At 36.7% G+C, this 11361-nt stretch overlaps 1 protein-coding gene across 2 annotated transcripts in view; it reads right to left on the bottom strand.

The window, feature by feature from the left end:
• Nucleotides 1–412: 412 nt before the first annotated feature.
• The window catches only part of CPNE8 (copine 8), a 69240-nt gene continuing 58291 nt past the window's right edge, over nt 413–11361 (bottom strand). For both annotated transcript variants that reach the window (XM_084206276.1, XM_084206277.1), the window contains 4 exons: nt 9819–9921; nt 7165–7222; nt 4437–4510; nt 413–995 (listed from right to left, as the gene is read on the bottom strand). In XM_084206276.1, the coding sequence (XP_084062402.1) occupies nt 807–995; nt 4437–4510; nt 7165–7222; nt 9819–9921 (424 nt within the window). In that variant the 3' untranslated portion in view covers nt 413–806. The remainder of the gene's footprint in view (nt 996–4436; nt 4511–7164; nt 7223–9818; nt 9922–11361) is intronic.

Here is an 11361-nt window from a genome sequence, read left to right as displayed (position 1 = left end):
ATGATATGATTTAACAAGCTCAGTGAGTCAACTATAATACTCTGATAGTTCTGGATTGAGGTAATTTTCATTAATTAATTATAGCGAGTAACTATTCTAATTTGTTTCAGTAGTTAGTTTAAAAAACTATAAACTTAGATAAACTTAGAAACTGGAGAATCTCTGAAAAAATACACATACCTCCCCCTCAGTCTGGAGCCAGTTATAAGTCATATGCAATTATGTTATTCACATTTAGGAGCTGAAATTTTCAATACATGAGATGAATGGATTACTGAGAACTGATTGAAGCACTTCAGTTACTTTAAAACACATCAATATATTTGTCCTTAGATTTCATTTGTATTTGTCTGGACAAACATTCAAAGAGATATTGCTTCTCTTGTGACAAACTATTGCAAGCTAGAAGACATGTGAGTCAATATTCCAAACTTTTATTCTTAAGAATAGTTATAAAAGTACTGAAATTTAAAAATAGTAACATGTAAACATTGATACAGAGTAATAGCATTCCTATACATTTATATACACACAGTATTCAGAGAGGACCCAATCTTCTGAGTTGAAAACCTGACTTGTGCTTCCCCCCCTCCAATAAATACATCAAAAAAGTAGGGTGTTTGGACTAAAAAAAAAAGTCTCAGAACATCAACATTTTACTCCTAGCATTTAAAAGCTTTCCAGTTGCTTATGCAACTAATAGGAGAATTTTGGTATGTGAAGAGAACTTTTCTAGCTCCAAAAAGTTATCAGAAGCTACTGCTGCATCCAGAGATTTGTGATAAATGCCAAACCCTTCAGAGCAGTCATATCTGCGTCTGCAACACGTGAATTGGGGGTGTGTAGGGGGGTGGTGCAGGTGATGGCTTTATTCCTCTGACTCTCATGTAGGACAGAAACTGCTCTGGGATTTCAGCCAATACATCCTTAGCAAGTCTTGCCATGCTCAACACGTGGTTTCCACTTCTGTCAATGTAATCTCGGAATGGCACAAACTACAAAACAAAAGAGATGTTCACTCAGGCCGTTATGCAGGCTATACAGAATATATCTTACAACATTAAAATAAGAAAGCTTAACCTAGGGGGTTAGAGTACATGAACATGTTACCCTACGCAGTTTTTATGTACATACACATAAGTTGCATTTTATGTTATATATTTTATAAACGCACATTGTATCTCAATTTTTATAGATCTGCCTTCTAATAGAAATAGTGTAACACTTCCACTTGGGTGAAGCCCTTCACAAGGGCCATGGCTAGCTCAGGTTGCTAACGAAGTGCTTCACTGATATATTTGGGTTATCTTTCAACCCTCTCCAAGAAAGTAATTTTGTCTCAGAAAGCCACTCTCAGCTTACATTCCCTGCTCCTGGGGCCACCCACCAGACTCCCTCCACTCTGGCACTTGATCAGTAGATTTTTTTGACCTCTGAAGTGAACAAAACAGAAAGGATGACTTTAAATTTTTGACTGCTTTGCATTATACCTAGTAGAACTCTGAACCACCTGAACACTTTTAATATGATATTAACAAATGCATAAAGAAGCTAAACAAAAATGATTGGATCAAAAAATAAGTTGTTTTGTGATATCCAGATGTTCCACACCTAAACCACTTACCTGCCCAGCCCTGGCTTGGATTTTGTAATAACTAATGAGAATCTTGTGCTACTGGGACACCAAAAGGAAACAATTCAGGCTCTTTGATTTTTTTCCTTGTGTAAAAAGTGCATGCAGTCTGAGCTAAGGAACATGTATCCCACCCTAAGAGATCCCCTGACCCATTAGTCTGCAGATATGAAATCTCAGACCACTGTTCTGCAGTAAAGTGGGGCTATTTCAACAGAGCAATTGTTGAAATGCAATCACACAACACAGATGGCCTGATTTAGCTCTTCCTCTCCTCTCCTCCCACTGCAGAGATGTCAGAGGAGCTGGAGGAACTCTATGGACAGGAAAGCAAACCTAGAGATGTACAAGGACAGCTAACATGGAGATGGCAGAGGAATGGAATGAAAGGCATGAGAGAAACCAGAGGGAAACTGATGGAATGCCAAGGGCTTTTTTGTATAATTTAAGAGTTTAATTAAATAGGCTGATATGCAAAATTCTCAGGAGAAACAACAGGTGCATCACTATAAGTAAATATTCTCCTAAAATTACTTAAACGGCAAAAGGATAAGAAAGGAAGAATTTGTACACATGTAATACAGAGTCCCACAACATGTATGCATCCTAGGGAGGAGGAAATAGTGAAGAACATGCCTTCACATGAACTGCAGCCACTAGTAAATATACCACATACAGTGACTCACTGTTAACAGACAAACTTTTTCTGTACTGATTTATCAAAGTATTTCACAATACTGTTAGAATTAATAGGTAATTTCACTAGTTGATTTTAATTAACCTAATACACACAAAAAATAAACTGTTTTATTTGAGTAGTTAGTTTTATAAAGGCAAATCAGTTTCAGCCTGTTAGATACAAAATAAAGGTCAAACCAAATTTAGACAGTTTGACAGAATCCCTTTTTATTTAGTTAGTCTATAAAGTAAATATTTGTTAGTATTTAGACAGAGAAAGAGCACAAAATAATACTGTCTTTGGGTAATTCAATATGGCATGGGGCAACATTCTGATTAAAAATATAAATAATAAATAAACATTTTATTACAATTCTGATATGCAATGAATTCCAAAGAAATACAAAAGGGTATTCACTGCATTTTTTTTCAGCACAGGTTAGTAATCTCAAAACAAAGCATTTTCACAAATCTTGTTTACAATATGTTAGAACTCTGCCCATTTATGCTCTTTAAAGCTTTTTGGGCTGCTCTTACTAGAGAAATTATGTTGCTTATATTTAAATGCATTTAAAATTAAGTGTAATTCTTGCCAGATGATACCTGAATTAGCTTTAGAAAATCTGACATGGCACACAGGGCTTTGCAGAAATTCAAGCTTGGGGCCCACCCCACACACTGCTCTGCTAAAAGCACTGACATTTACAGAACAAAATCACAGACAGCCCCTCTCCAGCCCAATATGGACACCAAGGACACTACAAAGACTTTGACAAAATGAGAAACAATTTCTTATCTCCTGTTCAGCTGTCTTACATCATCCCTACCTTCAAAACTATCTGACAACAATGACCAAAGAAACCAGCATGTTTTACTCTTCTAAGAGTTTTGGTATCTCACATTCTCATCAGTTATCTCTGTATGCTGCAAAAATGAAAAAAAGTATCTTTCTCAACTATTAGAATTCAGAAATCCATGACTTTCTTTAATGTATATCCATAGACACTATGAGGGTAATTTAATTTCTATCTTATGCTCATTTCTGATCCCCATTTAGAAAAAAAAATGGAGAGAATTTTAATGTAGTATGCAAGAAGACTGAAGAAGACTGAAAAAAAAGAGTTCTGATCATTCTCATTTCCATATATTGATGTAGCTTTCTTTATTTTTGTATTCTAATAAAATCAAACTATAAAATTAGGTGTCAAATACATGTTTTGAACACGTTCTTGGATTGAAATATTACATCCACCAGCAGTTATCAATCAATCAATCCTTAAACATTCATCAGTATCAGTATTTGTAACATTAACATTTTGAAGTTTCAGTTCCTGCAGATATAAATGGAAACAAATAAACATATCCCAAAATTCATCAGCTGCTATCTGACCTTAATTATCATGCAGTATGAGCTATTGATATGGCTCACTTATTCTTCCTCTATATATATTTGATTAAACAACAAGATAAAAATCCAACCTGTCTTGAACAGAAATAAGTGCAAATAAGTAAGAGGAAAAATAAGAGAACACCATGAAGTCTGACAAATAGGAGGAATAAAAGAAGAAGAAGAAATGGCAGTTCTAAGGTGAGGTTTGAATCTAAGGATGCCTGTGAGTGTTTAAGAGGCATTTGGACAATGCCCTTAGTGACAAGCTCTAACTTTTAGTCAGCCCTGTCCTTAAGAGGCCAGGCAGTTGCATTAGATGTCTGTTCTGAGTCCTTTCCAACTTTAAATACTCTATTTTATAAATGCATTCAGCCACTACCAGGAAAGATGGCTTCCATATAAGATTTGCTTTTAGCCAGAACCCATTTTTTCTAGAAACATCGTGTTTCTCCAAATTTTCAGTAGCTAACTCTTCTCCATGGCTGTACAACACCAAGACTTTATGACAATGCCCTGCCAGTTAGGGGTCATTTCCTAACAAATGCAGATCCACTCTTGTGTGTTATAAAAAGGCTTAGAGCTGTCACAGAGAGTTTCTGAGCTTGTTATAAACACCTCAAGATAAAGTATGTCAGTGCTAAGGTAAAATGAAAGGTAGGAATACAGATAGAAATGAGAATTCAAAACAAAGAGGAACAGTAAAATCTATCTATGAGAATATATTTTCTCTCCCACCTGCACAATGTCTCTTTCTGCAAACCTTCCTCTTGAAGAAATCCTCACTACGTCCCCATCCAGTTCTTCCATAGCTTAAAAAAATAAACAAAAAACCCTTATGAGTTCAGGTACACAATAAAATCATTTTACTGAGAAAAAGTTCAAACAACTTACACTTTTGAGCAATAAAAAAACAACAATTCTTCTTTAGGTAACTCTGTTAAGACCATTTGCATCAGAAAATACATCCTGTTTTGTAGCTGTTTTGCACTTTTTCATGGTGACAATAAATGCTTTTATCTTTATTGTCACCTTCAGAAAAGAACAGACTATGACAAAGTTTTTATCCTTTCATCTCTCAAAACAGCAAGTATATCTGGTTTTGTAAGGCAATATATATATACTTTCAGAGGTGGAGAAGAATTCATCTTCAGCAGCTATTGTTACAGAAGATATCAGAGGAAACAGCACAGAGAGGTAATAACTCACATTCACACTGAAAAAGCAGTATCTTCTAATGTTATGGAATGAGGAGTGCTTAAAAAATTATTAAATTTATTGGGCAATTCTTGTATCTTCTGAGCAGGATACAGGTAAGCTCTGTTGTCCAGATACCTGGAAGCTATTTTAGGTAGAAAGATGTACCTGCTCTCTTGTCAGTGTTGAAATGGATGGATTTGGGAGCTCAGATTATTGCTGAGATGTTGGATCTGCAGTTCTACAAACCTTCTTTCAATGTGTGCCACAGAAACCAAAGCCCTGCACCTCAGCTTCTCAGGGGTTTACAAACTGGGCTAAATTCACTGAAACCAGCACTTCAAAACCTAGTTCTTCTGAAGCAAGAACTAGAAAGTATAAATGACACCATCAGGAGCCAAGCTGAACAGAGTGGATTTGTTCAAAGAACCAAATCAGTAGGTCTGCAGAGCACGTTGCCTGATGATGCTGTTGTAAAAACGTACACGTGTTCAAACCAGGACACTGAAGAAATATTTGAAGGAGTTTCACTAAAAAATTTCTAAAATAGACATAAAGCACATCCTGCCCAGGAAACTCCAACCTAAAACCAGTATTCAGGGAAAGATCAAATTTGCTTAGTTTGTTCTTAACATTCTCTAGGGCACTACCCATGGCCATGTCAGATACAGAATACTGGGCAAAAACGCTGCTGTTGGGACCTGTTACAGTCATCCTCACATCCTTTAGGTGAAGCTCTGCCAAATGTATGTGCCACCTACCCAAATTTCAAAGTTTTAAGAACCCCTCTGGTATCCCCCAGGGGCTGGGAGATGTAGGAAACAGGGAGATCTGGAGAGGAGCAGCTTGGTCTCTCCAGGGCAGAGCTGAAGCTCCAGACACCCTGAACGTCTCCCTCCTGCAGGCACACTCCTTCAGCATGCACAGCAGACAGGCAGTCTGGTGTTTATTCCAGAAGGAATTTCTGTAAATGGAACTAATTCCTCTGTCCTCTTGGGCACTGAGGGACTTGGCATGCACCTCAGGGTGAATCTCCCTGAGGGAGTACACACCAGGATTGTGGCTCCAAAGATGGAAACTGCATCCTGCAGTACAAACACAATCCCAATTTCAGGAAAGGGGGAGGGAGGACACCCCAAGAACATGTTCTGACTGAGAAAGGCAGCCTGGGCAAATCCAAGCACTAGACAAACAGGGAGAAAGGGAAAATGCAATGGAGGGGTCAGAGAATGGTAAGTAACACAGGAATTGGAATGTTGGAATTCTCAGGAGTAAAAATGAAGTTTACAAATTTCCATCATAGGCATTTGTGAATATAAACTGTCCTTTCTCACTGATTGTGGCATACAATCATCTGAAGTGTAAGTGTTCACCTGGACAATTTCTTCACGGAGTAAGATACTTAAAACTATGACTACTCTACCACTTGCCAAGCAGCATAGGAATAATGCTTGTAATAAAATAAAATAAATTTTAAATAAAATATTTTTTGTCTTGTTTTTTCCTCTTTTTTCCTACATTTAGAGTATTTGTACAAAAATTAACATGTACAGTCATTAGTGAACACTAAACATCTGTGGTAGTAGTACTAAGAATATTTCATGTACAACAGAAGGCATAATGTCTAACCAGATGTACTAGAATTAAAAAGCATTTAGGACTTTGAGGAAGAGAGACACACAATGTCTACACTTCTTAGTGCAGTGATACAAACTTAATAAATTCATACAAATAATGGAAGCAGATTAGTTATTACAACAGAGAATGGTGTTCCAGAATATCATAGGAAGAACATGTAAATAACCTGGTAATTTCTCTCCTGCTGTAATAATGCTGCTGCACAGTAGGGCTCTCTCCTGTTACCAAGTGAAACCCTGTTTAATCCACATCACCTCAAATGTATTTATTTTTCTCAAGATTTTATTACTGCAGTAAGATCAATATTTCCACTCAACTGACACTTCACAAGGCATCTAAATATTTGTGTTGAAGAAATTGAACATTTCTTGAGTATACTTACTTTACTGTAAATGCTGAGCCCCCATATGGTTCTGACTTGAACAGAGAGCCTGAGGGGCTACACAGCTCCACATGGTAGCTTGTAATCACACCGAGTTATCAATCAATCAATCCAGCTGGAAATGCCAGCAGCACTCACTCCTCACTTCATATAATGCTCTTTTAAAGACCAATATTTGTTTGAAAAGCTACATATTACTAAATTGTAAGCAAATATTAAAAAAAATAGGAAAAACACTGGAATACTTACCATCAAACTCTGCTGGTCCTACCCCCACTATAATTATGGACATTGGAAGCTTTGAAGCCTGCAAAAGAAGAAGAAAAAGAGGTTGAATGCATTACATAACCTCTGCCAGTAATAGGAGATCTGAGAACAAAGTGAACAAAACCATGCAGAAATTATGTTTCAAAGAACAATTTTTTCTCCCTAAAAAGTTGAGTGGTGTAAGCTGTCTGCTTAGGTGGGACAAAACATCTTGGATGAAGATAGAAAGGCACATAATCTTTTATTTTTCATTACCAAGTTTGAATCATATAGGATGCTAATTAAAGACAAGAAACTATGTTAGCATTTAATATTAATATGACAACTAAGAGGACAAATTTATCCTAGAAACTTCTGTAAACTGACAGTAATTGCAAATATGTATTAAATAACAGTCTGACATTTATTTAAATGTGCCTTGCTGTTTCTTGATCTTACACAGCTGCTTGCAACTCTGGGACACTATTTTGTACATTGATCTTATGCCAGTTTTTAAAGGAAAGAAATAATCTATTTGAGCAACATGTATATTATATTTATCCCACTAATGAAATTTTACTCCAGTCAATCATCCATGCCACAGACAAGCAAGACATAGAATTGGCCGGTGGTAAGATTTTTAATTTTACTTTATCTTATTTATTCAAAGACATCTGACTTTCTCTGAATAAACTCTGTAAAATCTTTAAAATTACAAAGTAATTTACGAAAATTACTACCCTGTCCTGATAGTAGCATCAGTTTATAGAAATAATGTGACTGTGCCTCTGATGAAGAAGGTATCAACTAAATCCAAAGAACATTCAGCAAATGTCAAGGTTAAAAACTTAGTGAGATAATTCTGTTGCTTATTGAGATGTTGTGATAAACTGTAAAATGTCTACAGTCATTTTAAACATTAAACAGGACCACACACTGGTCAAAAAAATCATAGATATAGACGTTCTGATCTCTTAGTACAGAACCTTCGGTTTTCTAGAATGTTATTCTTGATTGTAAAGAAAGTATCCTTTAAGAGATTCCTACACAGACACAGAATTATGTGATACAATGAAATATGAAACAGTAAGTGGCAAAGACAGCATAAAGACAAAGAGTTAAACTTTTGCATATAAACCTAAGTGTTGGCATTTTCTGAATGACAGCATAACCTTTAAAGAGTTTGGTAAAGCAGAATGTGTCTGACATACATGCTGTAATGAGAAAGATGCCTAAAAGCACAATTAATGTTAAAATTGAAATATACTCTGAGTTTTATACACATCAAGTTGCATTGGACATCATTGCCCTTTTTGGTACTATGGATATTATTAAGACTGAAAAAACTGCTTTTGAATAGCATTTAATTAGTTCTGGCATGGTATACTGGGCTCCCACTTCAAGAAACATGCAGAAAAATGAAGGCATCTTCATAAAAACCCCAGACAGCAAATATTATCAAACTTCACTTACACTAAGCTAACACAGCTGCTGTGGTTCCAGACAGTTGCAGACTAACAGCCATTATTTGTTGAAATGAGCTATTACTGCAAACAAGGGTTTTCTGTATGTCTTGGTGGCAAAGGAATTAATCTTACAAGGTATCAGCCAACTGCACTCGCTGCTCTCTTATGCACAGACTTCAAATGGAAGGGTGAGTCAGAATCAAGAGCTGCTCTTTTTTTCTCCACTGAGTCCTTCTGTCACCTAAAAGCAGCTCATCTAAAAGAAATTATGGTTCAAACTTCTAGTCTGGGCTGGAGAATGAATTTCCAAGCTTATTATTACACAGATTCTGGATGTGTGCTGCAGGCTGGGGCTGAGGGCATCTTGGTCCCCAGGGAGAGGCTGCAGAACACTGGGGTGGCATTTTCATGAGCACCCCACAAACTGAAACAGCATCAAATCTCTACAGGAGGTACTGAAAGTGGGTCTTCAAAACTATGCCACCTAATTCTACATTATTCACTTGGACATGATGCTAAATTACTTTAATGTAGGCTTTTCAACTCACCACTCTGCTGATAACTAGATCCACTGTGGTATGATAAAAACTACTGGTAGAGATCTTTTCCAACCATGCCTAGGAGTGTTTCTGTGAGTACTCTTATCTGAAATTTCCCACAGGCAAAAGCACAATAGAACCTGCTCATAATACAGAATATTACCTATACCCATGGCAGTTTTGAAGAGAAAAATACTGAAAATAATGCAGAAACTCAGAAATAAGGAACTTACAGAGTTTTAGGGGACTGTTTTGAGGGAAATCAGATCATTGGTATGCTTGCCATTCAGGATCAGAAAGTTTGGGGCAGTTTTTAAAAAGTGATCAAAACTGTCAATTATGAGAAAAAAAAGAGTTTACTATGCATGACTGCATGGTGGGATGTGCATGAGGAAGGAGGAGGCAAAAAATAGATGAGTAAAATCATACAAACATACAGTGAGAGAGAAGAGTATCACCACAAAACACTGTCTAATTAGGTCAAGTCCAACTTTTGCTTTCTGTTCATCTTTATGCATAATAAACTTCTCCTATTTGGTAAAAATGGGTACTTGTAGAACAAATCTAGTGACTGAACTATTAATCCACTTACTTCTTTGCCTAAAATATGAATTCCTACAAACATTATTTCAACACTTTCAGTAAAACTTACATTCACTATGGATTCTTTTGTCTGAGCCATATCAGATATAACTCCATCTGTAATAATGAGAAGAACAAAATACTGGGAGCCATCTTTTACTGAAGCAGCATATCTATGGGAAGAAAAACCAATATTATAATAGTAAAGAAAAAACCTTTATAAAAGGAATTAATATGAAAACAAGCTGTATTTGTAAAATTTGACTACCAAAGACTAAAAAACACAGTGAATTTCAAAAGTAAAGACATTTATAACTAAGCCAGACTTTATACTTTTAAATGAGAATTATAACTAATACAAGATTGACAATCTGCATGTGTTGCATCACTGAAAGATGGGAACTGTGCCACTACCAAAGGGGCAGGGACAGAATGTGCTTTATGGAATGATGGGATGTTAGAAAGCCTAAGCTGTTTAATAGGTATTACCTATGGGGAACATAGCTTCCTGTGAAGGGTATACATGAATACTGAATTATAGTTTATAGCACAAGTAAAACTTAACAGGAACTCGCACATTGCATATTTTTCTCTTTTTTTTTTTTGTCTTACAAATCCAGGTTACTTACTGTTGACCATGATTGCAGATTAACAGTTCACATTTATGTGCAGGTTTGTAAAAGGCCTGAACGTGCACCCTACAACCCTGGCCTCGATATTAATTTCTGTGCACCACCCACAGATGTCCTTTCCTGCAAGACTCAAGCTTCTCCTTGTGCTGTACAGGAATGCAAGATAAAATAGACCCAGTGACACCCAGTGCCATTCCCACCTCAGTCAAAGAACCCAAGAAGCAAATACTCTTTGAAAGCGAGCAGCTTTTGAAGGTTTCAAAGTCCTGAGAGAGAGTGAGCCCAAAAAGCCTCACTCAATTCTATGGCCTGAACAGAAGAACTTTTGTTTGTGGAAAGCTGTTTGCTGCTTCACATCCACTACAGTTCCTACTTTTATAAAGGCTCTTGGTGCTGTGAAGAAGTCAAGAAGTAGAACCTTGTGCAGTGAGTTGTATAGAGAGCAGTAAAAGAAAAAAATTAGCTGCCTCAGGAATACTTTTGAACACATAACCAAATACCTAATATGCCTGTGAAATAACTCACTATTTTATTGGTCACTGAATATGAAAGGCTCACTGAACAGAGCACGTTCAATGATGGCCACGATGCTTACAAAATTCTCTGGTGACAACACAGTGCATTGGCAGGCAACTGCTTCTGATAAATACAATGCTGCAGCCACGACATTTACAAGAGTGTGGAGAAAGCCACAACTGATTTACAGAACATCAGCATCTTCCAGCCTCTCCCCAGGATCCAGAAGGGTAAAGAAGCCATACAAGCAGTGAACATGTTGGATATCACCTATTTGCATGCTGGCAGTAGGGACTGATATTTAAATATTGAGATTAGCAAGACCTACCATGGGACACATTTTCACTGCCAAGCAGAGACTTCTTTTGTCTCACTTTTCCACACTGCTTATAAACTTTTCAATGATGATTGCATTGACAAGGTATGATGAGAGAGTAAAATAAACATTATTATCCTCCCTGAGCA

The sequence above is a fragment of the Fringilla coelebs genome, assembly GCF_963513975.1.
Source record: "Fringilla coelebs genome assembly, chromosome: 5".
In the NCBI taxonomy this organism is placed as follows: domain Eukaryota; kingdom Metazoa; phylum Chordata; class Aves; order Passeriformes; family Fringillidae; genus Fringilla; species Fringilla coelebs.
Note: the sequence above shows the minus strand (reverse complement) of the source record. Positions and strands in the feature narration are given on the sequence as shown.